At 63.9% G+C, this 27436-nt stretch overlaps 4 protein-coding genes across 21 annotated transcripts in view; 3 read left to right on the top strand and 1 right to left on the bottom strand.

The window, feature by feature from the left end:
* Positions 1–653: 653 nt before the first annotated feature.
* Positions 654–7050, top strand: PDLIM2 (PDZ and LIM domain 2). 3 transcript variants are annotated; one of them, XM_054804628.1, is made up of 10 exons: positions 654–718; positions 2403–2509; positions 3013–3164; positions 3544–3613; positions 3695–3786; positions 3885–3930; positions 5544–5698; positions 6013–6158; positions 6235–6340; positions 6490–7050. In XM_054804628.1, the coding sequence occupies exons 2-10, from the start codon at positions 2417–2419 to the stop codon at positions 6683–6685; spliced, it is 1056 nt and encodes a 351-aa protein (XP_054660603.1). In that variant the 5' UTR covers positions 654–718; positions 2403–2416; the 3' UTR covers positions 6686–7050. The 3 variants fall into 3 exon arrangements, with proteins under 3 accessions (XP_054660603.1, XP_054660604.1, XP_054660602.1); XM_054804629.1 differs by lacking the exon at positions 654–718 and adding an exon at positions 843–1072; XM_054804627.1 differs by lacking the exon at positions 654–718 and adding an exon at positions 1663–2261.
* Positions 7051–8343: 1293 nt separating this feature from the next.
* On the top strand, positions 8344–11752 carry C26H8orf58 (chromosome 26 C8orf58 homolog). The gene is given in 6 exon segments (XM_054804630.1): positions 8344–8392; positions 10375–10859; positions 10909–11121; positions 11209–11296; positions 11383–11486; positions 11568–11752. Coding segments are annotated over 6 exon segments (1023 nt in total). The 3' UTR covers positions 11652–11752.
* Positions 11753–11972: 220 nt separating this feature from the next.
* On the top strand, positions 11973–16638 carry CCAR2 (cell cycle and apoptosis regulator 2). 16 transcript variants are annotated; one of them, XR_008574202.1, is made up of 8 exons: positions 12036–12269; positions 12365–12432; positions 12508–12641; positions 12840–13446; positions 13571–13668; positions 13805–13961; positions 15516–15656; positions 15818–16638. XR_008574202.1 is itself a non-coding variant. In XM_054804632.1 (8 exons), the coding sequence occupies exons 1-6, from the start codon at positions 12167–12169 to the stop codon at positions 13571–13573; spliced, it is 798 nt and encodes a 265-aa protein (XP_054660607.1). In that variant the 5' UTR covers positions 12036–12166; the 3' UTR covers positions 13574–13668; positions 15516–15656; positions 15818–16638. The 16 variants fall into 16 exon arrangements, 4 of the variants coding, with proteins under 4 accessions (XP_054660607.1, XP_054660609.1, XP_054660608.1 ...); XM_054804632.1 differs by lacking the exon at positions 13805–13961 and having other exon boundaries at positions 12760–12922; positions 13145–13446; positions 13546–13668; XR_008574210.1 differs by lacking the exon at positions 13805–13961 and having other exon boundaries at positions 12875–12922; positions 13240–13668.
* BIN3 (bridging integrator 3) overlaps positions 14822–27436 on the bottom strand; it is a 42399-nt gene continuing 29784 nt past the window's right edge. Inside the window, exons 7-9 of the mRNA XM_054804636.1 lie at positions 25394–25535; positions 23448–23582; positions 14822–17917 (exon numbers count right to left, since the gene is read on the bottom strand). Of these exons, the coding sequence (XP_054660611.1) occupies positions 17771–17917; positions 23448–23582; positions 25394–25535 (424 nt within the window). The 3' untranslated portion in view covers positions 14822–17770. The remainder of the gene's footprint in view (positions 17918–23447; positions 23583–25393; positions 25536–27436) is intronic.

The raw sequence follows: 27436 nt of genomic DNA, 5'->3' as shown, positions 1-27436 counted from the left end.
GCGTGGCGGTGACGCTGTGCAGCTGCGGTGCTGTGAAGGGTTACAGCGCTGCATGGAGCTGCAACGGGGCATGGGGGGGCTGCCATGGGGCAGGGGGGGCTGTAGCAGGGCATATGGGGCTGCAGCAGTGCGCGTGGGGGGGTTGCAACGGTGCATGCGGGACTGCAGTGTTGCTTGGCAGGGTCGCAACGGGGTCTGCGGGGCTGCAGCGGTGCACGTGGGGGTTTGCAGCGGTGCACGTGAGGTTGCAAGGGGGCACGTGGGGCTGCAGCAGTGCCCGGGGGTGGGGGGCGGGGGTGGGTTTGCGATGGTGCATGCAGGGCTGCGTGGGGGCTACGACAGCGCACGGGGCCGATGCTGCGCAGGGTGTGACGGTGCACAGGACGGCAACGCTGCATGGGGCGGTGATGCTCGAGGGGCGGCGATGCTGCGTGGGGCCGCGGGGCATCCTCCCACAGCCCACGGGCAGCCTCCCAGGGCATCTCCTGGCCCGTGTGCCCCGGGGCGTTCCGCCCCACCGAGCCGAGCCGTGCCGTGCCAGGCCGAGCGCCGTGCGCCCCGTCGGGGCGGCCGTGCCCGCAGACGGCGCTGCGGAGCCTCCGCCCGGCCCGGCCCGGCCCGGCCCCGTTGGGCTCCGCCGGCCCCTTCCGAGGGGGCGGCGCCGGGGCCGCGCTCGGCTCCGCCGCCCCACGGGGCCGCCCGGCTCGGCCGCCCGGCGGTGAGTGCGCCCGTGGGGGGGGCTGCGGGTGGGATGGAGCGGGGGGCGCGGGGGGCGCTGGCCCCGGGATGCTGCAGGCTGTCGGGGGACGCCTGTCCCTCGGGGATGCAGCTTTCGGGGGTCCCGGTGCCCGGGGGTGCCCGGGGTGTCGTTACCCCGGGCAGGGGAAGGGGGGGTGCGGACAGCCTGTCCCGCAGGTGTGTCCCCATGTCCCCGTGTCCCCCGTGTCCCCCGGCATCGCCTGTCACCCGTAGTCACGCCTCGCAGGGTGCCAGGCGGCACCGCCAGCCGCCACGGCCACAAAAGCATCGCTGTGCGCCGGGGCACGGAGCCTGGACCGAGCAGGGGACCGAGGTGGGGTGCAGGGGACGGAGGGGGGGTGCAGGGGACAGAGGTGGGGTGCAGGGGACCGAGGTGGGGTGCAGGGGACGGAGGGGGGGGTGCAGAGGACCGAGGTGGGGTGCAGGAGATGGAGAGGGGCTGCAGGGGCTGGAAGAGGGGTGCAGGGGACCGAGGTGGGGTGCAAGGGCTGGAGGAGGGGTGCAGGAGTTTTGGGGGATTCAGGGGTCGTGCCCAGGCAGGTGTTGGGGTCCCCGGGGCGGCAGACCTCGCTGCCCAGGGATGCTGAGCGGGGCTAGGCGTGGGGAGGGGGTTTGGGGTTTCCTCCCGCGCTGTGAAGCCCAGCCCAGGAAATTCTTCCGGGCAGCCTCTCAAGCCCCTCTTTGTGTGCTTGGGATTTTTAAAATGCCTTCCCCGGCGGTTGCGGATGGGGTGCCCGGCTCCCGCGGCCACCCCGGGGCTGTGCCGGCAGGGTCGGGCCCGGCTGGGCTGCTGGCTGCCGGCTGCGGCGGGACGGGACGGGATGGGACGGGGCTGGGCTGGTGGGGGAGAGCCGGACAGGGAGCTGGGATGCCAGACCTGACATTTAGGGGAGGAGGCTGCCCATTCCCACGGATCCCATCGAAGGGAAAGGGCTGCTGCGCTCACTGGGGTGCCACGGGGACCCCCTGCTATCCCCGGGGGATCCTCAGCATCCTTTCCCAGCGTGGGTTTGCTGCGGGGCAAAGGACTCGAGGTGGTGGTGCTTGCAACCCCGCTGCGTGTCCGGACCCCGCCGCGGTGAGCAGCAGGATCCTTCCCTCGCCGGCCGCTGGCTGCCCTCGCAGCTGCATCCTCCTCTCCAAACCCCGCTGGCTTGGCCCTGCCGTGCCGTGTCGTGCCACGAGCCGCCGGCCTCGCCGCCAAGGCGGCACCGATTTCCTGCCTCGCACAAGGCCCCGGGGCCGGCGGGGTGACCTCGCCTGCCCCGGCCCACCGGCTGCACCACCGCGGCCGGCAGCGGGTGCCTGGGACCCCCTCGTCCCCGGGGGGGCTCGGCCGGGGAGGAAGCCGCCAGCCTTGGCCGTGTTAGCAAGAGGAAGCGGCGGTGGCTGCCGGCACCCTGTGACAGCACGGGGACGTGGGTCCCCTCCCCGGAAGGAAGGCGCTGACGATCTCCATCGGCCCCGTGCTTGGGACCCTCGGGGTGCGGGACTGGGGACCGGTAGGGTGCAGCGGGGACGGGGGGAGGTCTCCAGTGGGTGGTCAGCTGGGCTGTGCCTCGTGGAGCGGGAGAGGGCTCTCCTCTGCCTCGTCCTCGTGGCACTCCTGGGTTTCCTGACGCCACGGCTCCCTGCCCGCCCAGAGCCGCCCGCTGCCATGCCGGTGACCGTGACCCTGGCCGGCCCGGCCCCTTGGGGCTTCCGCATCACCGGAGGAAGAGACTTTGGGAAACCCATCACCGTGTCCAAGGTAGGAGCCCCCCACACATGCCCCCTTGCCCTGGGGAGGGCTGTCGGGGTGCCGAGCTGCTCCGGGGAGCAGATCCTGTTACTGTCCTTGAGGGATTCTGCTCCATGGGAACGGTCCCACGGCGGGTGGGGGCTCGTGCCGCCTCTGGGCTGCTCAGGGCTGTGCCGCCTTTCTGGCTGTTGTTGCTGTGGCCTTGGCCCCCCCTCACCGGTGAACACCCTGGCAGAGGGGCTGGCATTGTTTTGGCAGGGCCGTGGGGACCCCGATGGGTGGGAACGCTCCAGTGGGGTGGGATTCTGGGACCGCCGTGAAGCTGGCTGCGCCCGACCGGGCACTGGGGCCTCAGTCACAGTGATGCACGAGGGCTGCACGTGGGGATGCTGCAATTAAAGGCTGCTTCCCTCCAGCATGGCGGGGCCAAGGAGTGGCTGGCGGGGGGCTTGCTGCCCCCAGCGCCTCCGAGATAACACCAGGGATGTCCCCGTGTCCCTTTCTCTGTGGAGGTGATGGAGCGTGGGAAGGCGGCTGCGGGCGACCTCCGGCTGGGGGACGTCATCGTTGCCATCAATGGGGAGAGCGCGGCCGAGATGCTCAATGTGGAGGCGCAGAATAAGATCAAGCAGAGCCCCGGGCAGCTCCAGCTGCAGGTGGAGAGGTGGGTGCTGCGACGGTGGGGATGGCAGCCCGGACGCCTGGGTCCCCAGCCGCTGCCAAGTGAGGTCCCCATGCTGTGCCTCAGTTTCCCCACGCAGACTGGGGTCCCCAACCACGTGTGCATGGGTTGTTTTTCCCCTCCAGCAACTCTTGGGGCTGTGCCATCCCTGTGGGAGCCTGTCCCGGCTCTGTAATTAAAGAGTCAGGCGGTAACGAGGACGGGCAGCCCTGGCAGCCGTTACCTGGCCGACCGGTCCCTGTTGGGGGCCTGGGGCTGCTGCTTCTCACCACCTCCCTGGGGAGCTGCCGTGCCACGGGTGCACAGGGTCTGCATGCTCCTGGGGCAGATGCAGGATCCCCCACTTTCCCTTGGTCCCCAGGTCCCCGATGCCAACTCCCAGCCACACCAACGGGGACACCTCACTGGAGAGGCTGGCCACACACTTCCAGGTGAGCCCTGGGCAGCCCCTGCACACCCCGGACCCCGCTCAGGGCTGATTTCAGCTGCTGGCATCTCCCTCCCGTCCCCAGGATGTGCTGCAGATGCAGGAGGAGAGCCGGGGTGCCCTGAGAGCCTCCTACTCCAGCCCCGCATCCCTCAGCCCCACGCCCGGCAGCAGCAGGTACGGCCAGACCCGGCTGTGTGTGGGGCTGGCGGGGGGTGGGCAGGGGGCCAGGCAGGGCTGGGGACCCTGCTGATGGCTCTGTCCTCTCCCCCCAGCTCGCAGCTTCTGGAGGAGGAATTCGCTCGTCCCAGCCTCCGCCAGGTGAGCAGGGAGCTGGGGGGGGCTGTGGGGGGGCTGTGCTGGGGGGGGGCACCCGTGCACCTTCACCCTTTGCAGCCCCAGACTGTCACCCTTTGCAGCCCCAAACCACCCCCCCTTTGCAGCCCCAAACCACCCCCCCTTTGCAGCCCCATTGCCGCATTATCGCCCAGCCCTGCTCTGCCTCGGGGACTGTGTCTGCCGCGCCACCGGTGCCGCCGGCCAGCTCCTCGCCGCACCGGCAGGCACCGCCGGACCCCGCGGGCACCGGCACACCTGGCCGGGGATGATTTTGCTCGCTCCTACCCGGCGCCTCTTGGCAACGGCACCAGCCTGGGGAGGCCAAACCAGTTTGGGGAGGCCCGGCCCCGCTCCCGTGAGCCTGGGGGGCTGGGGCGTTGGCAAGGCTGGGACCCGCGGCCCAACGCACCCCCGGCAGCACCCGCTGGCCCCTGCCATGGTGGGATGCCCGGGGAGTGGGGCCGGGATGCCCGGGGGGCCGGGATGCCTCCCCCGCTGCCCAGACTGGTCCTGGGACGCCCGCGGCCGCCCCATCCCTCCCCGTCGCGGTTTTGGGCGGCTGCTGCACCCCGCGGGGCAGCTGCTGGCTCTGAGGTTGGCGTCTCCCTCCTCTCCTCCCTCCCCTCTTTCTTTTTTCTTGTTTTTCAAGCCCAAATCGGGAAGCGCGGTGGCCCTGAGCACAGCCCTTCCCAGCTGCCTTTGGCCGTGGCCCCAGCCGCCCCTTGGCTCCTCCAGCCGCTGGCTCCCTCCTTCCTCCCCAGCCCTTTATTTGCTTTGGTGCCGGCCCCGGAGGGTCCCTCCCTGCCCCAGAGACCCCCCACCGCCACGGGGCTGGGGCTGTGCAGCATCCCGTGCCCGAAAACCCCCTGCCCAAAGGGGCGGCGAGGGGAAGGGCTGCCCTTGACCGTGCTTTTCGCCGCATCCCAGGGCGGGTCGGCTGGTGGGGACGAGGCCGAGGCGCCCAGCTCTTCCCGTGCCTAATTTTAGCTCGTCCCTCGCCTGCTCGTGACCCCGCAGAGCCGCGGCGCTGCCCCTCGCCCTCTCGGCAGGGTCCGGGCAGGGGCTTCTTGTCCCCGTCCCTGGGCTCCTGCCGGGGTTTGCATCTGCGTGGCGGCTGCTCCCGGGAACATCGGCTTCCACTTAGCCAGGGTTTTGCCTTTCCTGCCTCGCCGGAGCCGCTAAGCAGGAGCAGATGCCGGGGAGGGGACGGGCGCAGGCGTAGGGTTACGGCGTGGGGAGCGGCAGGGGTGCTGCCCCCGGACCCCTGGGGTCCCACTGGCCCCAGCCCGGGAGCGGAGGAGAAGCAGCTGCCCCATGCCGAGCTGTGGAGCATCCCTGCATCCTTCCTGGGGAGCAGAGCGGAGCCCCCATCCCTCTGGGGACCGGGGCTTGGAAAAAGCCCCTGGGCCAGGTCCAGGTGTCCCTGGGGTGCCCAGGAGGAGGTGGGGGTCTCCAGGCACCCTTCCCGGTGCTCTGCCCAGGAGATGCCACGCTCACCCCCGGGCTTGCTGGGGGGCTGCTGCAGCACCCCCCCCCCGCCAGCCCCTGCCTGCTGCACCCCCCCAGGGCACCCAGCACTTCTCTCCCCCTGCCAGGAGCGAGGAAGCCTGAGTCAGCAGAACAGCTCCCCGGGGTCCGTCCTGCCTCCACCCCCCCGCCCACCCTCACCGGGTCTCGGGGCCCCCCCAGGCCCCTGGGAGACGTGCAGAGAGTGGCGCCGCTCTTCGCCCTCTCCCAGCCCGTGCAACAGGTACGGAGCAGGCTTGGGGCTGTGCAGGGGGGACACACGGAGATGGGGGAGCCCCCAGCCCCATGCACCCATCCCAGCGTGGCGGCTCCGCACCCCGGGGTGCACGCTGGGTGCTGCCGTGCCGAGGGAGCCCATGCAAAGAGTTAAGAGGTAGGTAGGGGCGTGGGAGGGCCGGGCAGGCTGGGGCAGGTCCCCAGGGTGGAGGGAGCAGGTGGCGGGCGGCGGGGTGCAGCCTGGCGGACCCAGGCGTCCGGGTGCCGGGAATCCCCCCCCCACCCCGCCCCGCCGTCTCCCCCTGGGGTGCTGTCCCGCAGCCTGGGCTCGGAACCGGCCATGCGGCGCTTGGAGGAGGATTCGGAGGTCTACAAGATGCTGCAGGAGAACCGGGAGCTGCGGGCGGCCCCGCGGCAGTCCAGCACCTTCCGTCTGCTCCAGGAGGCTCTGGAGGATGAGGGTGGAGGTGAGGGGGTACAGGGGGCTCTGGGGGGGTCCAGCCGAGGGGGCGGCAGGACCCTGATGGCCTCGTCTCCTCGCAGCCGGCCCTGCAGCCCCGTTCCCAAGCCGGCTCTCGCCCAGCACCCGCAAGCCCGTGGCCGGTGTCCAGAAGCTGCACGTCTGCGAGAAGTGTGGCAGCACCATCGCGTGAGTGGGGCTGGGGGGGGCTCCCTGGGCAGGATCTGTCCCTGCTATCGCTCCCAGCAGGGCCAAAACAGGGCTGATCCTGGGGGGGGACGACACACAGGGTGGACACAGGGTGCCCCGCTGATGCCCCCTCTCCCCGTCTCCCCCAGGACACAGGCAGTGAGGATCCAGGACGGCCGTTACCGGCACCCGTCCTGCTACACCTGCGCCGACTGCGGCCTCAACCTGAAGATGCGGGGTCACTTCTGGGTGGGCGACGAGCTCTATTGCGAGAAGCACGCCCGCCTGCGCTACCAGGGTGCCCCGGGGGGGCCTGCTGCCCCCCCCGTTTCTCCCCACTCCTGAGCCCAAGGCACAGTGTGGAGGGGAGCTCACTGCCTGCATCCCACCGTGTCCCGGGGAGCGGCGCGTACCCCATCCCCCTGGGATGCCCTGCGAGCCCCGCTGCTTTGGTAGGATCGGGGTCTGCGGTGGGGGGTTGTCGAGGTGGGGGCTGAGGGCATCACCAGGTTGCGGATGGCCATGGGGGGGTGAATGCGCTGCAGCTGCCGGCCTTCGCCCTTGCTGTGTCAGTGTGTGTGTGATGAGCTGGGTCGGTTCTCAGCCTGGGCTGCAGCAGCTGCACATGCCCAGGGACACAGTGGGGACATGGGGGGGGGGGGGCACAGGGACGCTTGAGCACTTAGGTACCAGAGAGGAGGCTGGCGCTGCTTTGTACACTGACTGCAAAGGGCTTCTCCGAGATATTAAACCAGATCTCTATATAAATATAATATATACTTGCTCCACTCCCGTGTCTGGTCTGTCGGGGCAGGGGGCAGGCAGCCTGCGACCTCCCAGGGCTGGGACCATGGGCTTCCCCCCAGCCCCAGGGTGCAGGCAAGGACCCCCTCAGCCCTCCTGCCTGCACCCGTAGCAGCGGTGGGGAGGTGGGAGCAAACCCCCCACCCCAGGGGTGGGCCCAGGGCTTGGCACAGGCTCCACGGGTCCGGTGCTCGGGTGATGCTCAGGGCTGGGTGCCGACTGGCCTTGCGCTGCTCCCGGGAAGGTCAGGGCTCCCCACGGGGCCGGACTGTCCCCTCCCTGCTCCGGTCGTCCCTGGGAGGTGTTGGGGCTTTATTGTGGGCTGTTGGCCCTTTGTCCTGCAGAGGCCCAGGTGGGCTCTTATCGCTGCTCTCCACCCTCCGTGCCTGTTTGCACGGAGATGGGCTTTGCTGTTATCTGGGCTTTGCTGTTATCGCCAGCTCCCTGCTGAGCCTGGGTGATGATCAGCCCCTTCCCACGTCCCACGGCTCCCCACGTCCCCAGCTGGCTCCCCCACCCCACTGCCCACTCTCCTCTTGGGGTACACTGCAGCCCCCCCATGTGTTCCCGGGCTCAGCCGAGCTCTTGCCATCGAGGCACCAAATTCCCGCAGCCCCCCAGGAGGGATCAGCCCTTCGCTGCCGGACACGTGCGGGTCTGCCCGTGCACCAGCCAGGGGGGTCCCTCTGCCAGGGGTCCCTCTGGGTCCTGTGCAGGCAGGGGGGCAGGCAGGGGGGCAGGCAGGGGGGCAGGCAGGCTCAGCCCCCTGCCAGCCCCAGGCCTGCAGTGCTCGATGTACAGGACAGCTTTAACTGAGCATCCCCAGGGAGGGATGGGGACGGTCCTGCCCGTCTCTCCTGCCCTCGCTGCCAGCCCGGCAGCCTGCGCACGGCCTCGGTGCAGGGGCAAAAGAGGGAAAAACGCTTCTGCCTCGGGGAGGAACCGGAGGGCGTGAGCCCCCTCGGGGGTAGCACAGCACCGGGGCTGGGGGCAAAGGTGCTGCCCGGGCAGGGGGCGGCCCCCCCGCCCCCCCCCCCGCCCCGCCCCGGGGCCGTGCCGCCCCGCAGCCCTGCCCCATAAAGCGGTGGAGGAGCAAGGCGGCCACCCCCTCCGTCCTGCCCGGCTCCCGCTGTGCCCGGCTCGGCCCGGTGCCCCCCCCCCCCACCCACCCCCACACCCCGGTTCACCCCCGCCCGGGGATGCTGCGCCGCCGCGGAGCCTTCAGCGTGGAGCCGCTCTGCGGCCGCGGTGAGTTGGGGACCCCCGCGCAGCCCCCCCCCGCCCCCGGGGTCTGGGCTGGATTTAGGGTCACCTGGGGTCCTCAGCCTGCGAAGTTTATGCTGGAAGGGATCCTCAGGGATCCCTGATTTGGGGTGTCTGTGCTGAAGGGGGTTTCTGGGGGTCCCTGGACCCCTAGTTTGTGCTCCCCCCCCCCCCCCCCCCCCCAGGGTGCTGCCTGTGCTGGGACTTCAAACCAGGCTTTGCCTTTGAGTGTGTGTTTGGGCTGCCTGGCCTCTGCCTGCGCTGGCATCGAGCCTGCCGGGTCCCATATGCGGTGTGGGGGCCCAGTAACCCACAGCCCATCTCTGTGCGCTCCCAGGTCAGGCCATGCTGGGACCCCCCTCCAGCAGCAGAGCCTGGGAGGTACCAGGACTCGAGGGGAACCCCCAGCACGCGGCAGCAGCTCCCACAGGGGAGTTTTGAACTCCCCCGGTGATGGGGACCCCCTGTGCCCCCCACCCTGGCAGGGCTCTGAGCCGGGGTGAAGCCCCCATGGTGGCGGGGGAAGCACCGTGGCCGGGAGGAAAGCAGCCCCTCGGCGCGTGGGGCCGTCCTGCGCATCCCCAGCAGCCCGTGGAAATTCGGTGTGTGGGAGCGGGGCTGCTGGCAGCCGGCTGTGCCGGGGCGGAGGGGCCGCCCCACGGCATTGCTGGGATTCATACGGCCGCTGAACAGCGGGATTGTCTGCCCGGGTGCCCGTGACCTCCCGGTACCGGCTCCTGTGCCGTGTGGGTACCGGCCTCGCCAGCCCAGGAGGGATGCGTGGTGAGTGGCTCCAGCCCCTGGCTGAAGCGGTGTGGCTGCGTAGGGGCAGGAATTTGGGAGCACCAGGCACCCCCGGCCGCTGGATTCGGCCCTGAGCAGGCTCTCCCCAAAGCGGTGGGATTCATCCGGCACCCGGCTGTCTGCCTGCAGCCTGCCGGTGCCCAAATAAACCTCTTGCCTTCCCGGTTGGGGTGGGAAGGGAGCCCTTAACCACCGGCCCAGCCAGTATCGCCGATCCCAAATCCTGAAAGGAACCAGTTGGGAACCAGTCCTGTAATGAGGTGCCTCTGGATACAGGGCCCGTCGCCGGCTGGGGTGGCTATAAAAGGGAGCGCCGGGACGCGCGCCCGGCAGTCGGCTCTGGCTCTCGGCGATGTGGGGTGGCTCCCGCACCATCTGGAAGAGGAGGTTCAGCTGCTGTGAGTGTGTGTGGGGGGGCGTGAGCCTCCGAGCAGGGGCTTGTCGGGGGGTCGGGCAGCTCTGCATCGCGAGTTGAGTGCCAGGAGGGTGCCAAAGCTTCGCTCCCCACCTCCCCGAGCCCCCTGCCGTGGCCAGGCTGGGAAGGGAGGTGAGTGCTTGCACAAGGACAGCCGAGACCCCTGCCGCCACGCTGCAATCCCACCCTGAGCTGCAGGGCGATGGTGGGCACATCCCAGCCAGCGATGCCCCCCACGCTGCAGGGACAAGTGTGAGGAGCTGGTGGTCCCTGGAGTCATCCCGTGGCGGGGGAGGATGGACCCCTTGGCCCCGCTGTGTGCTGGGTTGGCCGGCACCGAGCCGGAGCAGGGTGCGGCGAGAGCAGTTGCTCGTGCAGCCCCGTCCGGGTAGAGGACCACGGGTGCTGCCCAGGCAGCTCAGCAGCACGGGGAGGGAGGATGGGGCTGGGCATGGGGGTATGTTTTTGGGGAGCAGCAACAACACGCCGCCATCATACGAGCATCCCCGGCACCGGGCAGGGCTGCGGGGACCTTCTGCAGAGGGGTCCTCGGGCAAGGGGGGGCTGTAACTCCGCACGGTGGCGGGGAGAGCAGCCACGGGCATGGCTGGAGCTGCCGCGGGGTGGCTCGGGGGGCTGGGAGGGGTGGCGGGCCCACGCCCAGGTGTGCGGGGGCTGGGAGCACCCTGCCCTGTGTCTGCCCAGGGACCCCCCCATCTGACACCACCCGGCCTCCCTCGCCCCGCAGATGGTCCCTGGGAGACGGTGGAGAGCTGTGTGGTGCGCACCTCTGCCAGCGTCTACCGCCGGCTGCAGGAGAGCCCACGGCAGCCCCCGGGGGGGATGAGTTCCTGGGGCCCCCCCCCACCGCCACCCCTCTGCCCCGGCAGCCCTCCGGTGAGTGGGCAGCTCCTCAAGTCGGAGTCAGAGGACTCCGGGGTGGAGATGGCCAGCAACGAGCACTCGCCCTCCACCCCCCTGGGCTCAGAGAGCAGCTTCTCCCTCGACGGCTTCCCACCGGAGAAGAGCCCCCCTGGAGAGGAGCCGGGCACCGAGCCCCCCCGGCCACCCCGCAGCCGCTCATCCAGCAAGAAGCTGGTGCAGGCAGCGCAGCGCAGCAGAAGGCAGCGGGCACCCGGGTGCTGCCCGCGACAGCTCGGCCGGCGCAGTGCCAGCACGGCCAACCTGCGGGCAGAGCCAGCGTGGGACCCCCGGGAGCCGGAGGAGCCCAGCGTGGAGGACCCCGAGGGAGCGGTGTGTGCCGGGGATGGGGTGGCTGCAGCTCGGAGTGGGGGGGGGTTGGCCCCCCAGCAGCCCCTGAGCCTTCGCTCGCCTGCAGGCTGTGCCAGAGGCGGTGCTGCCCGTGCCGGGGCAGGGGCTGCGGTACCTGGAGCACGTCTGCCAGATGCTGGAGCGCCTGGCCCGGCTGCAGCAGGACAACCGGCTCCTCCGGCAGCAGGCGGCGGATGCCCGGCGTACCTGCTCTGACACCACGGTGAGGGCTGGCAGGATGTGGGGTGCATGGAGGTGGTGGTGATTCTGGGGGGGTCCCAGCTTACACCCTGCCTCTCCTCACCCACAGCACACCCAGGAGGCTCCGGGGCAGGATGTGGCCGTGTGGAGGGCTGAGCGGTTCCGGCCACGCTCCTGCTCGGACAGCCAGGCACCAGGTGAGTGGGGTGGGATGTGGGGACGGTGGGGCCATGCCCAGCCAGACCCCCACACCGGCTTTGTTCCCACCCCCCCCTCCATGCAGCGCCTGACCCTGGGCCGTGCCAGAGGATGTGGGGGCACTCGGCCAGCTCCCCCAGCCTGCTGGACCCCTCCGAGACCCGGGCGGGTGTCCCAACACCGGACAAGGTAAGGGCTGGGGGGCGGCGGGGGGAGGCGGGCGGGGGTCCCGCAGGTCCCCCCTCGCTGATGGCCGCGTCTCCCCGGCAGGACGGGCGCTCGCACTGGGGCCGGATGAAGGTGCTGCTCACCCGCCTGACTCGCCGCTCGCTGCGGGGCGGCCGGTGCAGGTAGGGCCGGGGGGGGTCCCGGTCCTGCTGCCGCCCCTGGATGGAGGAACTGCACTGCACCTATTGCATCACATGCCACAGTATGATGTCACGCCCACCCGGGGCCGGTCCCCGGCCCGGCGCCCCCCCTCCCCCCCTTTTTTTTTTCCCCACAATAAAGCCTTTTCACTGCCAAAGAGGCGGCTCTTTGCGAGGTGATGTACTGCTGCGCGGTGGCGTCACTCTTCTCAACCCGGCGTGACGTCACGCGAGGACGCGTCACGGCCACATCACTTCCGACGGTTTTTCCGCCCCTTTTGTCTGCCCGGCCCCGGTCCCACGGCCCGGTTCAAGCGGCTGCCGCCCCCACCCCGGGTCCTCCCCCGAGCCCCCTCCTCGGTCAGCTCCGGGGGATCCTGATGCCTCGCGGGGGGGTGGGGTGTAAATCTTGTCCTTCCCCCCCAAAACCTCCCTGCTGAGCCCCCCGCTCTCCCCCCGAGCTGCTGCCGCGGGTGGGTGGGGAGGTGGTGCGGGGTGGGGATGTCCCCGCCGGGGAGGGGATGCATCGCGGGTGGGAGGAAGACGGTGGTCACCAGCCTGCAGGAGCGCCTGGGGGGGTGGATGAGTTCTTCTTCCAGCTCAGGTGAGGAGGGGCCGGGGCGGGGGGGGGGATGCTCCGCCGCGGTGTTTTGGTGCTGATGGAGCCCCTCATCGTCTCGTCGGGTCTGTGCGGCGAAGGGCCGGGTACCGCAGGTGGGGAAGATGCTGGTGAAAGCTGCCTGCAGCCCTGGGCTCTCTCCGACCAGGTACCCCCGTTATAGTCTCCATCCCCCCTCTATCCTGGCGATTTCCTACTGTGACTTGGGTTTCTTCCTTCCCAGCCGTGCATCCCGCAGCCTCTCCCGAGACCCCGGCACAGCTCCCACCCGTGCCACCCCTGGGCAGCAGCAGAGCATCCCTGGAGCCCAGCGCCGGTTCCAGCCTTACCGCATCCCGCCGCTCCTTCCCCGGAAAGGTGAGTGCTCGTCCTTAATGCGGGGGACAGATCCGGGCACCGAGGGTGGTACAGGGGTCCCTGTCATGACCCCGGGGAAGGCTGGCTGTGAGCACAGCGTGACGAGGGGGTGCTGCAGGTGTTTAGGTTTTCTGGAGCAGACTCACTCCTGGGTGGTGCCACGGGGTCTTAGGATCCTTGTTGCCCCCCCCCCCCCAGCAGTGAACCTCTTCCCATCACCCCCATCCGCTCAGCTGAGATGCCCGGGGCAAGGACAGGAGCAAGAGCGACTCGGGCAGATGGTAAGGATTGGGATGTGTGTTCCCTCTGTGGGGTGGGCATCTGGGCAGCCCCCTCCCCTGCTGCCCTGCACTGCCTGTGCCTTCCGGAGCGCTGAACCTTCACTTGGGCCAGACCTTAAGACACGGGGCCCTTCCCTGCTGGGTGCTCTGGCCGTGCAGTGATTTTGGGGGGAGTGGGGGGGGATATTTGTGGTCAGAGAGGATCTCTCTGGTTTCTTTAAGTCTCAGGGCAGCCAGCTCTGTGTTCCCACACCACGTGCACGGGGACCGCTGGCGGGTGAGCCCACTCAGGGCGAGCCCCATCGCCCTCGGGGCAGTTCTCTGCCTCCAGCCCCTTCTGCGATGCCAGGGAGATGCTACGGCAGCATCCGGCTGCCCCATGGGTTCTACCACCTCTGCCTGCGCTGGCTGGCCCCCTCCCCTCCCCACCCGCCCCCTCACTGGCAGTACCCCAGCCACATCCCAGGGGCTGACCGCGAGGAGGATGCTGAGGCCACTCTGGATGATGCCGATTCTGCTTTCAGGTGAGGAGGAGGAGGGAGGACTGCTCTCGGCGCAGGGGCCTGGCTTATGAGGCAATGGCCCCGATACCCCCAGATCGTTGGAGCAGGGTGTCTCACCAGGTTTGTTCTCTATCGACGACTCCAGTGAGCAAATGGACTCCTGAACACCCGACAAAGCAAACCGAGGTGTGGACCCAGGTGTGTGCTGGACTGGGCGGTCCCAGTGAGGGCTAATTCACCCAGGTATGGGGGAAAGCCCTCAGGTTTGGTGGTATGCCATCATCTCCATTTGTCCCCAAGGGCGACAGGGGCTTTGGGGAGGAAGGGGGACAGCTGGGATGCTGCGATGCAGCCAGGCTCACTGCCTGTCTCTGCCTAGTTACTGCTGGGGAGGAAAGAGGACGAAGCTGCGCCCATCAGTGCGGAACGGTCCCCATCACGGGATGGCCCCATCCTGACACTGACCCCACGGTCCTGGTGCGCATGGCCATTCACGTGGCGTAGGCTGGGCTGGACCTGAGCGGCTGCATGAAGCGGTGAGTGCCACCAGCTTGGGCATCTCTGAAGGTGGCATGGCCTCCCTCTGCTTTTTGGAGGTGTGAGTGCTGACGTACTTCACTCAGTAGTGCTTCAGAAATTGGGAGCACCTCACTGCAGAGTTAGTTTTCCCTTTCTGCAAGCACTCGCTATTAATGCTGGGATCTTGTGGGTGCTGCGAGAAACCAGTAATTATCCACTTTTTACCGTGCAAGATGGAGTCGTCCTCCCCAGCCCAGCACAGAGAGCGTGCAGCGTGTGTCCCTGCCAGCGTGCAGACCCAGCCCTGGCAAAGGGCTGCTTGTTCAGGAGCAGTTTCCAGACAAGAGCAGAGTTTGCACCGCTGGGAATCCTCGGGTTAAGTTTCCATTGGGTGAAATCCCTCTCTTGAGTGCAGGGACGGCAGGAGGACCTGACAGCACAGAGCAGGAGCTGGGCTTTGAGCAGCTCTGGGACCGCAGGGTGTAAGGATGGGTGGATGCGCTGGACGGAGGAGAGGCAGGTTGCTGGGCATCAGGTGGCAGGGGAGGGCTGGCAGCCCTGCGTGGGGTGACAGCGATGCAGACGAAGCCACAGGGGAAACAAGGTGGATTTAGGAGAGCCCAGGTGGGGTTTAATCCAGGAGGCAGCGAGGAATGCAGCACCTCCGGGCCACGGAGCAGCTGGCCAAGAGGCAGCACGTGGCCGCTGCCCACCCAGGGCACTGCAGACCCCCCCCGCGGGGCTGCCACGGACCTTTGCCCACTCGGGAGCCGGTGTGGAGTCTGCCTGGGCTCAGCTCCCCACGCGTTGCCCATGGAAGAGCGTGGCCCTCGCATGGGCTCGGCTCCTCGCGTGGCAGTTTATATATAGCATCCCTGCTCCGGGTAACCGTGGCAACTGATTTTATTTTGCTTAAACCTGGCCCGGCATGTGATGCGGTTGGGAAGGAACAGCTGAGGGGAGATGAAGTTCTCCGTGCTGGGGGAGGAGGCTTGGCTGGGTCCCAGCAGCGGCTGTACGGGATCCGGGTGCGGGCTGGGCAGGGGATGCTCTCGGGCTGGGGCCTCGCTCCGTGTCCGTGCAAATGGCCTTGCTGGGGACGGTCAGCAGCCTTTCCGTGATCCGTCAGGACTCTGATCCCTTCCACTCCTGTCTTCACAGTCCCAAAAGGCAGTTTCATTTCTGCGGGTGCTTGGAAAGGGCTGTGTTTTGGAGAAGGTGAGGTCCTGCTCTGGGTGACAGCTCCCAGCACCATCTCTTCCCACTCCCACCTGAACAGGGTGGGTTTTGGCAGGAGATGGAGGCTCCCGAACAGTACGGGGCTGCCGCAGGCACCGAGCTACTGCTGGAGCCTGAAGCCCCTGGGAACCAGCCCTCATGGCCCATCCCCACCTGGCCAGGCAGGACGGGCAGGCTGCCTGCTCCGACATTTCCCTCCGCCACCCTCCTGGAGTGCAGGAGGGTGGTGGGAGAAGCTCTGCTGCGAGGCAGGCTCGGCACAGGGCAGGCACAGGTCCCCTGTACCCTTCTCCCTCCCCGAAGCGGCTGTGACGGTGGCTGAACTCTTCCAGGAGATGCTGATGCGGGGTTTTGGCTACAAACCTTACAAGGCGCTCCCGGCCTTGCCGGAGGAGGAAGAGCCGCCGGAGACCAGGAACCTGGAGCCAGAAAGGGCTGCCAAAACGGCGGAGGAGGAGGCTGAGCAGACATAGGTAGGTAGCCAGGGGGGAGCCCAGTGTCCCTGGTTCAATCCTGCTTGTCCTGGGCGCTCTGGGAAGAGGAGCCCTTCAGTAGGCGTAGGGATGCTGGGGGGTATGGTGGAGCCTGTGCTGTTGGAGATTGTGCGATGGGTAACGAGTTGTTCTTGTTCCAGGAAACCTCCCGCTGCTGCCTCCTGCCCCAGCCCAGGTCTCCCAGTGTTTTGGTTTTTTTCTGGAGAAAGCAGAGCAGCCAGCTCCACCTGGAGAGCAAAATCCACACGTGGAGATCAAGCTGGGTGAGCCAGGGTGCTGGGACATGGGGTGCCATCTTTGTGAGCTGCCAGTCACCCCCTCTCCTCTCTTCTAGACTAATGACTGCTTAGACGAGGAACCAGCATCCTCCAGATCTCCACCTGGAGACAGTGAAGCCCCCAAACGTCACGCAGCGGGGTCGTGGATGGCAGCACGGTCCCTGCCAGCTGTTCCTGATGGGCTTGAGCTGGCTCCTACCCTGGGCATGCAGAGCCCGGGCAGCCTTAGGGATGTGCAGGGTTTGCTCTGACCGGTTGTCTGTGTTTAATGGAAACCTTTTTGGTAGGAAATCTTGCAGCCATGCACGTATCAGAGACGGGCCATGGGCCACGTTGGTGCTCTGAGCTGGACGCACAAGTGGGGGACACATGGGCTTGTTTAGGACGGAGGGACCCAAACGCAGGGGTGGTGCTCGCTGTGCTGCAGGCTGCCCGGCAGCTTGGAGTTGTCTCTGGATGCTGCTGTGCCCGTAGCGCGTCTCTTTGCTGCAGTTACCAGCTCCACCCCGTGCCAGCCCTGTAATTGGTTTCCAACCCCTCGTCCTGCGCAGCAGCGGCTCATCCCAGGACACGGACAGCAGCAGGGAGGGCTCCTGCAGCCTCTCCATGTGCTGAAAGGCACCAGCTCAGGATGGAATTCACTGTATCCAACTGTAAAATTGTCTTTCTCGTGCTTTGCTGAAGCCGTTTCCTTTCTGTGTCTCTTTAGTGCTGTTTAATCTCTCTTTTCCCTTTCCCTCCAGCCCCCTAACACCTTTCCTAAAATTGCACCTCCGCTAGTGTTGCGCTGCAGCCGGGGGCCCTGGGGGGCCGTGGCAGCCCCGTCCCACGGGGGGAACGTCCCTGCGTGGCGGCAGTGGCTGGCAGGCGGCGGCAGAGGGCGGCAGCAGCCCGGCGCTGGACACACACCCGGGCGCTGCGCTGCCAAAAACTTTATTGGAGAGGAGCAGCAGAGCCCCTGTCCCCTGCCAGGCACTGTGGGGTGGCGACAGCAGCCTGTGGCTTCCCCCCCCGGCCCAGGTTTTCCCTGGGGTTGCTCCCGGCTGGGCTGCGTTTCCCTTTTGCATCCCCTCGGTTTTCTTGGCCCCACTCCCCTTGCGTCTGGGCTCCCCCGTACCCCTCAGTGGGCACCCACTGCTGTGCAGGTGTGCGCCTCCCTGCACCCACTTTGTACCATTCCTGCTTGAACGGGGGCAGAACCAGACTGCGGCATTGCTTGATGTTCTGTGCGGGACGTGCAGCCCTTTCATCACCCTCTCTGGATGCCTCAAAAAATGGAATTTGAATGATTTTACCCTCCCCGGGGGCGCTACTAGGCTCCTAAGGCATAAAAAGAATGGCCCAGCAGGAGTGGTGCCGTCCTCCTGCCAGAAAGGGAAGGAGCCTGGGCCTGATCCGGACCTGGGGTGGATGCAGGGAGTGCTGAGGTGTGCTGGGCCAGCATGCAGCAGTGTGATGGTGCAGCCTCTGGGCCTGGGGATACCTGGCAGCACCCAGCCTGCCTCCTGTTTTTAGCTGAACGGGACGGCTCGCTTCCCTGCTCCACTGCCAACCCCTATTTAAGGCAAAGCCTGGCTGCAGGGGTGCAGAGACGATCCAGACGCTGCCTATGGAAACTGCCTGGCTGGAGAGGGGAGCCCTGCTGTGCCCCCCACCCTGGCCCCAGGTAATACCTTGTCCTGGCAGGCACGGGGCAAAGGGAGCAGCCAGCGGCTAAAGCCCCTGAGTCCATCCCCAGGAGGGAGGAGATGGGGAGCAGCCCGGCTGTGGGAGGGGGGTGCGATCCCCAGCCCCTTCCCCATCACCGGCAGCTGCTCAGTCATCGGCCACGATGGACAAAGCCCGCAGCTCGCTCAGCTTGGCATCGTTCTCCCGCTCCCGCTGCTCATCGCTCAAGCCAGGCCGGTCGATCTGTGCAGTAAGGTCCCCGAAGATCTTGTGCATCTCTGTATAGTAGACAACCTGGGGAGGGGGGGGCGCAAAAGATGGGGGTGAGTGGGGCAGGAGGCTGGGGGGTCTCCTCCCACCCCGCCGTGGGAACCAAGAGGAGAGGTGCGGCGCTGCCCGAGCCAGCCCCTCGCCTTAGCATTTCTGTTTCTAAAATAGCTTCCTCCCATGTGTTAATACCACCCCCTTAGATTATTACAACTCAACACATTTTAATAACACCCTGCCCTTCTCTGCTCGCTTCCCATCTGGGGAGCTGCACGCACGGGGCTACCGCCGGCACCCGGCGCCGTCATACAGCCGCCAGCCCCGTGCCGCAGCCGGGCTGTCCCCTGCCTGTCACCGGTGTCACTGGCACCGGGGCGAGCCGCCTGCCTACGCTGCCCGGCTCTGCAACAGGTCTCTGCTCTCCGGGCAGGGGCACGGCAAACGTGGCGAGCATCGCGCCTGGCAGCGCCATACTCTGCATGAAGCAGGGGGAGGGGTGTTTTAATAATGTGCTAATTAGCACCGCCAATTAACTCCGGCAGCGAGCAGCGCTTCCCGGAGTGGAAGCCAGTGGGTCAGCGCAGGCAGATGGCACCGGGCTGCCTGCTCGGGCGCGGGCCCTTGCTGAAGGAGAGCCGTGGTGCCCGGCGGGTGCTGGCGGCGAGCCCTGCCTGCGGGAGCACCCGGTGCTGCGGGCAGGGTGGCAGAGTTGGGCCCCCGGCTCGGAGGGCTGCTGTGCCCCGCGGGGAGGAGGGCGATGGGGATGCCTGGCCTGGGCATCCTTCCAGCTCTGGCAGGGACAGACGGGAAAGTGTTGCCCCCCAGGCCAGACATTGCCCCCATTTTGCAGAGAGGCACAGGCGAGGCTTGGTGGGCACCCGGGGCCGGCCCCAGCATCTCCAGCAGCCCCGGTGCAGAGACATGCACAGTCTCCATGGAGACCGGCTCCCCTAATCTCGCTCAAAATGATGCTGCTTTTGGGCAGGGCCGAGGGGAGATGCTGGGGACCCACACGCCTTTGCCAGCAGCCTGCATCCCCCTCCACCCCCACCCCCACCCCCCCCCTCGGGTCCATCCGTACTGGGGTGCGGCAGGGGCTGCTCTGGGGCTGGGTCTCCCCACGCAGCGGGCGCTGTGATTCAGCATCAATGCTCATTTACACAGTGACTAATGAACCCCGCTCCACGGCAGCAGGGCCGAGCCAACAGGCGTGTGGGTAAGGGACCCCCCCACCCCCCCACCCACTGCCATTGCAGCCCCCTCCACCAAACCGCAATCCCACAGCCAGGTCACCCCAGTGCATCCTCCCCGCTGGCTGCAGCCCCAGTCCCACACAAGCAAGAGATGCTGCTCCAAGCTGAGCGTGCCGAAAACACTCGCCACCACCATAATAAAATCCCTTGGCAATGTCACGGGTGACACAGAGCCCGGATGGACAGTGCAGCGCTCTGGAGCAGCCCCCCCCGTGTCCCTCGTCCCTAGCCCGGCATCTGATGGGCTCAGTTCATTCACATATGGCCAAGCGGTGCTGCCAATTCCGGCACAGAAAAGGCGCCGGCACGTTGAAACGAATCTCCCCGGGATGGCAGGGCCAGAGGCAGCTGCGTGCAGCCGGGGGGGGAGCCACTGCCCCCCGAGGATTGCCCCCCCCCCCCCGAGCCCCGGGCATGCCAGCATCCACTCTGTATTGACTGGGCAAAGCAGAGCAAACATTTTGGCCGCTGCCCGCCCCCCCCCCCGCCCACGTGTGGCAGCCATTGAGCCCTTCCTGCAGGAGACGCCAGGTCCCCAGGGCCCAGCGGGTCTCCTTGGGGATGCTCTTCTCCCCCAGTAGGACCCAGTGCCTAACCAGTAGGCAGACATTCAAGGCGCTGGCGTGCATTGCCATCCGAGTCCCCTGTGCTTTATCAACGAGATCCCACAGGCGTTGATCCCCCCGGTGCTTTTCTCCCATTGAAATATGGGTGAAAACCATCTCTGCCTCTATGCGGAGGGGGGGGCGGGGGGGGTGGGGGGGGTGTCCCTGCACCAGGGTGGGTGCTGGGGAGGGGATGCAGCCCAGACCGATGGGCATTGACAGTCCCAGCAGCGGGGGGGGGACCTGCCCCACCGCAGGCAGCTCGCCCCACGGTTGCCGTCACGGTACCTGCTGCCGGCAGCCCCGCGCCTGCCTGCAGCTCAGTACTTTTCCAGCTATGGATACCATATGCTCCGTCCCCATCCCATCAAATCCCATCTCCAACTCGCCTTTGAGACCGAGCCAACAGCCCCGAGTCCACCTGTCTTGAACTAATTCTGTTTCGGGACACCGTGTTCTCCTGATTTTCTATAGATCGCGTTTACAATGCCGCAGCCGGGCAGCAGCGGTTCGTGTTCGTATCAGCCCTACACAAAACAAAAGCCCGGGGTCGCTGCCAGGGATGGACTGCGGTAGATCACCCCAGCCCACAGCGCTGCCCCACGGACAGTCCTGCCTCACAAGCCCCATCTTTTTTCCCCCATTTCATTAAAAACCCAGAGGAATATCATGTTTTCTAGCTTGAAAATAAAGTGCAAGGCGGGAAGGAAGTGTTGCTCGTGCGCTCACACCAGCGACGGAGCTCTAAATCTCCCCCCTTTCATCTTCATGTGGCCACTTCAAAGTCCCCAGCCAGGGAAATATTTGTCTCCGTTGGCTTGACCCAGGCACGTGGGTGGACAGAAGTATTTGGTGTTGAATGTTACAGCCTCTGCGAGCTCACGGCATGTCACGCTGTCAGGAGACACCCGGCACTGGGGCCCGTGGCCAAGCTGTGCCATGGGAACCCAGCCGCCTGGCGAGAAGGTCTTGGGGGGGTCTCGTTGGGTCAAAGCCATAAAGCTGCTGCTGCGGAGCTGGGTTGAAGCGGGGTCCTTCCCCCTGCCACGGCACAGCTCGTTACCAGCAAGGCAGCCGGTCCGTTCGCAGCGCATCGTCACGCTAGCCGGTGCCACTTGTCACACACTTGTCTCACATTAACCTGTTGCTTTCTCCAGGGCCAAAAAAAAAAAAGGGAAAAACTAGATGGTTTTACACCCAGGGACACCTTTGAATGGTGGGTTTGACCCGGGGACAAACAACCCCGGAATCACGGCCCCCAGCACGGTGCCAGCCTCTGCGGCCAAGGGCAGAGGCAGCCCCAGCCTCCCAGTCCCCATCTGTCCCTTTCCTTGAGGGATGCACGCTTGAGCCCCGTGGGTCAACCATCGCTCCTAGTGGTACCCACAGAAGAGGTTGAAAATAGAAATTCCACTGGGTAACACGAAACCCTCAAGATGCTCAATAAGCTCAATGAGCCATGGAGGGAGAGATAAGCCGGGAAGCAGCAGCAGGATGAATGGGGCTGGTCAGGGGCGGCAGCACCGCCTGTATTCGCATGCCTCCCGTCACGGCTCACACCTGGGATGTGGGGATGGGGATGCTCCCGGCATCACCATGGCAGCCCCTCTGGCTGCCCTCCCCTGCCCAGGTCCCTGCAGGTGAGCAGCCACCGTGGTGAGTCAGGGCTCCTGGGTGCTATTCCTGGCTCACCACTGACTCATTAAGTTACCTTGGGCAAGTCACTTCCCTTTTCTTTTTTATTTCAGCCACCTGTGATGGGGGAAACACTGTGCAGCTGCCAGGTAAGAGCTCCTGACCGGGGCGGGGGGGGGGGGAAGAACAGCCTGAGCCCAACCTTGGCACAAACAAGTCATCAGGGGAGCGCCGAGCTCTCCTCCCGGCAGCAGAGATGCCGTCGTGCCGGTGTGTCCCTCCCTGGGGGGGTGGAAGGATGCAGCCAGCGCTGGGCAAGAGGGACGCGGCTCCCATCTAGGTCGGCAGGGAGGGCGGGGTGGGACATGCTTTAGCATCCATCTGGGACCAGCTTCAGTCTAGCCTACGGGAGATGCATCAGCTTTGTTATGATGCTGCCTTTTGGGTATTAAAAGCGAGATTTCACTCGCCTTTCCTAACAAAAATCCTCACCTGAAGAGAGGCAGGGCAGACGGCCAAGAAACAAAATAGAGGATTCCCAAGAAAGAAGAGGGGATGAATGGAGAGTCTTGGCAACGGCACCCTGCCGCTCCCTGCTCACATCTCCCGGTGCCCCCAGCGCATCGCTCCCCCCCGAGCTGCCGACGAGCCGAGGCAGGAGCCAGCTGGCAGCCGGGAGCCAGCACGAGCAGAGCGAGGGACATCGTGGCCAAGGACAGAGGGGCAAAGCCGCTCTCTAAGGAAACTGCCAGCGGATCACAAACACCCAGACGGGGCCGGCGGCATTCGGGTTTCAAGGTCTCATCCAAACGACCCACCCACAGCGAGTGGCTGGAGAGGGTTTGCAAGGGGAAGGGCCAGCGAGACTTTGCGGTGGCTCCAGGGAGTCTGGTTATTTCGGCTGCGATGGCTGGAACAGGGAGCCCCGCGTGCCCGATTGCTAAGGGAACAGCAAGAACAGCATCCCCAGCACCCACCCAGGCGGCGGCAGGGTGCATCGGCACCATCTGGTAGGTGAATCAGCCTGCAGACAACTTGCTGGCAGCTTTGCGGAGAGGGCCCCCCCCCGCCCCAAGTCGGAGGTGAGATGAAACACGTGCTCTTTGCACCTCCTTGCAGTCACCCCACTGCACCTGTGTCACTGCAGCAGCTCCCTTCCAAAAAATACCATAGGAAAACGCCCGTGCACGTGGTTTCGCCCACCTCCTGGCGCTGGACCACCCCGTGATCCAGGGCACAACGTACGCCCAAGATGCCAGAAGTTCAAAGCTAGATTAGATCCTGGTAATGTTCCTCTCCAGCCTTAAAAAAAGGGCGAGAGGAGAAGGAAGATGGAGGAGGAGCGACAGCAAGTCACAGAAGGAAGCTGGAGGATGGAAATTAAAGCAGGCTGTGGTTTATTTAGGCCACCCCTTGCTGCAAATCCTTGGTGTGGAGATTACGCAGCAGCCTCCTCTTTCCCTGCCAGCACACGCCGGCTCTGGTTACCAAGAGCCAGAAGAGACCCTTAAGATGAGCCATGAGCATCATCATCTCAAAAAAGATCCAACCCCGAGCTCAGGACTACAAATGCAAAGAGACGACATACCCGGATGAATAAAGCCATCAAACACCTGCAGCTAATGTATAACCAGGGCTCGAACTGCGTTACGCAGACAATCTCATGGGCCGGGACATCATACGCACACCAGGAGCGTCCCTGATACGAGGCAGATCCATATAAACCAGCAAAAACTCACCTCCGGCTGTCCTTTCTATCCAGCATCGCCGCAGGTACAGGCAGATGCCAACCTGCCCTTCTGCCAGCACGAGGTCCAACGGTTACCTGCCCAGTGTCCCACCTGTCCCACCACTGCTCCCCATGCCCTCTCACCGCTCGGTGTGGAGGTTCCTGGAGGTAACGGCATTTGGGCAAAGGTTTGCTGTGTGTTACCAGTGTATAACACTCATCTCGAGAAGGTACCTTGCTCTAAGAGCACGTCACACCCAGGTGGGACCCCCCGATGCTCTGCAGTGAGGCTGCCCATGGAAGGGACACCTGGCAGACAGGGGACAGCATCTCACCTGCGCCCGGACCAGCGACTCAAAGCTGGGTTTGAAGTAATCGATGCGGCTGCTATAAAACTTGGGCATTTCCTCCAGGAGCTGCTTGTTTTTGGCTTCAAAGTCCTCCTTCACCGGCCTCAGCTCTTCACGGGCCTGGGAACGGAGAGAGGATGGGGAGTCAGACACCTGGGAAAATGCCCTTCCCTTGGGCAGACCTGCACAGAGGCCACCCCAGGCCAGCAGACTGCTGTGCTTTGACCCAAGGACAACCAGTGACGGGTTGATGGAGCCTGGTGGGACCCATAGACCATCCAATGGAGCCTGGTAGGACCCAAGCGACCAGCTAATGGAGCTTGGTGGGACCCAAGCTCTGACCCTGGACCATGGGGAAAGCCATGGGACATCTAGAGAGGCTGCTGGAGAGATCACGAGCCAGCTGGTCTTCTCCCCTTCAGAACAGGAACAAAAACCAGCCCCAAAGCTCAGCCAGGCTGGAGAACGTCCCTATCCACGTCTGCGTCCCCTCGCCCTGCGATTCCCAAGAGCATCGCCAGAGGATCCTGCCCCCACCGTCTTTTTCGCCCATGACCTTCAGCTCAGTGCGTCCAACTGGCTTCTTTAAACAGAAGCGTGGGGAGAAAGGGAAATGTCTCTGAGATGGTGTGGAAAAGGGCAGGAGGGGGTGGGCTGTGAAATATTAGACCGGTTCAAGTCTGCCACTTAATCCCGGTGCCATTCCGACGGGAGGGGGATGCGGGAGAAAGCCGGCGAGCCCAGCCCAGCCGCGGCGCCGGTCCTGCTCCCTGTGACGGCACGCCGGAGGGATGGCACGGACAAAGCCTTAAATCATATCAGGCTTAAGTAGGTCTGAGAGGAAAACGAGCAAATTCATTGTCTGCCATGAAACAAGGAGCGTTTCGACTCCCGGGGTGGAGTTCACGTGGGGCACCAAACAGCAGAAGACTTTGAGCAAACAGCTCTGAAGGGAAGATGCAAATTTGCAGCTCAATAAAAATACCTGGATGAGATTATGGTATTTTCCATCAAATCTGTGGACCTCTCAGATGCCCCAGGTTCAGGATTGCTTAAGGCTCCTGCAGGCGTTTAAGCTCACGCAGTGGTTAGTTAAGATCTTTTTTTTTGGGGGGGAGGGGATTAGATCCCACAGAAGTTCATTAAGGGAAAAAAACCCCTCAAATAACTAAAACCTGCTTAATCACGAGGACAAAAGCATTCACATTTTTCCAGCCACAGCTTTAGTCACCGAGGCTAAGCAAAGTAAGCTGCTTACTATTAAATCGGAGGTCTCTTTTGTTAAGGCTGATAGGGCTATTCTTTAACACAAAACTTAATTTTTGTGGGGAAAGTCATCAGAAAATACATGTTCTTTGACGCCAAGAAAGTCAACTGTTCCTTCGAGGATCAAGCAACGTTCTGCAGGAGTGACAGATTTGGGGAGAAATGCTGGTGTAGATTTAATTAAAAAAGAATAAAATCATGATTTCGCTAAAATTTTGGAGAGAGAAAAGAATCTGGCAAAGCTTCCTGTTAACCAATTACAGCAATTTTCCAAGACGAATTTTTGTAACAGGTGGCAAACATAAAGCCTGAAAACGCTCTGATCTTCCCCTCTTCACATCCAGCTGCCTGCTCAGACGCGGAGGTCGGGGGAAACCCCCTGTCCACAAACTTCAGCGCTGGCCGCTCCTCTGAGCATCCCAGGCCCCCGTGGCTTTTATTCCATTTTATTTTGGAAAACTGGCTCTTTCCCTTCACCGAGCGCTCTAATTCACAATTCTGTTACCAAGCACCCTACGTGGCAATTTTACATCGACAAAAGACATCCTTCCAAAACGTTCTGTTTCACGGGGGCTTGGCGCGGATGTCAAACGCCAAGAGAAAAGCTCTTCCCGAGTTTTCCTGGTGACCCTGCTTGGGTTCTGGGTCCGTGAGCATCTCGGTACCTGGTGTAGCTTGGCGAGGACGGGGCCGGTCCTCTCCTTCTCCTCGTATTTCTCCACCTTGGACTGCAGGCGCTTGTAGTCCTGCAGCGTTTGCTCCCGTCTCTTCACTGCCATGTTCAGGCTGGGGAAGACGCTGCTGAACCTGGTGAAAGGATGGGAAGGGTTTTTTTGGGGGAAATCTTTAGTCGGATGTAACATCCAAGACAATCCCCCCAGCCAAAAGCCCCCAAATGATTCAGGATTCAGACCAAAAATAGCCATGGGTTTAAACAAAGCCCATTCCAAACACAAAAGCTTTCATTGCAATCTTCCAGGAGACTGGAAGAAAGGATAAAGTTTATATATAAAGATTTGCAAAGCCTTGCCAGGGTACGGTGTTTGAGAGGAGAGCTAGAAGCACATGCTTGGGGTTTTTTTTGTGAGGGTCAATTCATGTGTCGAAGGGTGTGTTTTTAAATGATAATAATAAAAATTGAGCCAATTCTGCAAAGCCTGGTAAAAGTACTTTGAAGGTCCCAACCTGCTTCTGAGTTCTCCTGCCAGCCCTTATGCTTTTGCCATTAGTTCTTTATTTTTAACAGTTTTCCCTCTCTCTTCCAGCTGCTGTATTTGAGAACATGGAGAGCTGCCTTATCTGGGACGGGGGACGGAAGCTGCTGCAGAAAACAAAGCTGTTAACTCCACCGAGCAAACCAAAGAGAGAAAAATAAACAACTTTTCCCCCATATATAATTAGCTAATGTGGTATTTCCCCAATTACATGTTTGGAAAGGGAATGAGCAGGGAGAAGAGTTGGATCAAAAGTCCGGGGAAAATAAATAGGAAGTGCAAAATAACTATTAACTGCAGCAACTTCTGCTTTTTCGGGTAATTTCTGGGGTTGCAAACCCCAGCCTGCCGTACAGCAAGGCTTGCCCAGCTGAAGAGGAGCTCTGTACCCCACGCAGAAGGATTAACAGCAGCCAACAATTAGCCAGGCTACGGGAAGATTCATATTATTAAAATGTGTTACAAATTGAGGAAACATGAACATCTGACGGCGAAGACAAGAGAGAATATTTTTGAATGCGACAGAAGAGGAAAAGCCAGAAACTGGAGCATTGTTCTTGTCTCCCAAATTTCAGTAAATCAAATTATACTGAGGGGGACTGCGCTGGTGCTGGGCTATGGGTTTGTACGAAACAGGTCACGCTGCCTCTGGATATATTAATTTACTCTCCGCAAACTATAGGGTCATTTTGGGGAGGGGGCAAGGCCAGGAACCGGTGGTGAAAAAATGTGTCTGAACAGCCTGGTGATGATTTTTACTTCTGAGAGGCAAGCAAACAGCTTTCTGATCTCCTTAAATTGAAAAAAACCCAAAACCAACCCCAACCAACTATAATCCAGGCTGGGGGACACATTAGCAAAACGAAAAACACAAATCTCACTTTACGGCTGTAATTTGCTCTGGATGTAATCAGACGCAGGGCTAAGACAGAGGCATTCGGGTTCAAACAAAACCACGGGCATTTGCAGCCCTGCACAGCCACTCCATCCCCTATTAAAATCTCATTTTCTGACGCCGTGCTCACCCCGGAGGGTGCTAATGTGCCGGTCTGGCGGGCGCAGAGGCGAAGCTTTTGTCCCTCAGCTTTCCCACTTTGCAAAGGGCAAGTGCCAGAAGCGAGGGGGAAGGGGAAACATTTGTGTTCAAGCATTTATGTTCAAGCATTTGCGTGTGTTCAAGCATCCTTCACTGAGATGGTGAACCGGGGTTGTGTTCTCCCAGTCCCGCTGGCCGAGGACAACCAGGGCCGGTCCGTGCAGAACCAGCAATGCTCTCACACGCTCCCCCGATGATATTCTCCTCCTGACCCAGACTATTGCAGCTGGGACCGCGGCACGAGGAGCGACCTGCAAAAGTCATCAGGGAGCTTGCCCAGCGTCACCCTGCCGCCCAGCTGCCCGCCCGCGGATCAGATGCTGCTGCCCTGACATTGCTTTTTATGGTAACCTTCGCATACGGCTCCCCATTATATTTAAATGCCGCGCTGGCTTACG

Source organism: Grus americana, chromosome 26 (assembly GCF_028858705.1).
Source record: "Grus americana isolate bGruAme1 chromosome 26, bGruAme1.mat, whole genome shotgun sequence".
Taxonomy (NCBI): Eukaryota; Metazoa; Chordata; class Aves; order Gruiformes; family Gruidae; genus Grus; species Grus americana.
This window is presented reverse-complemented; position numbering and strand designations above follow the sequence as displayed.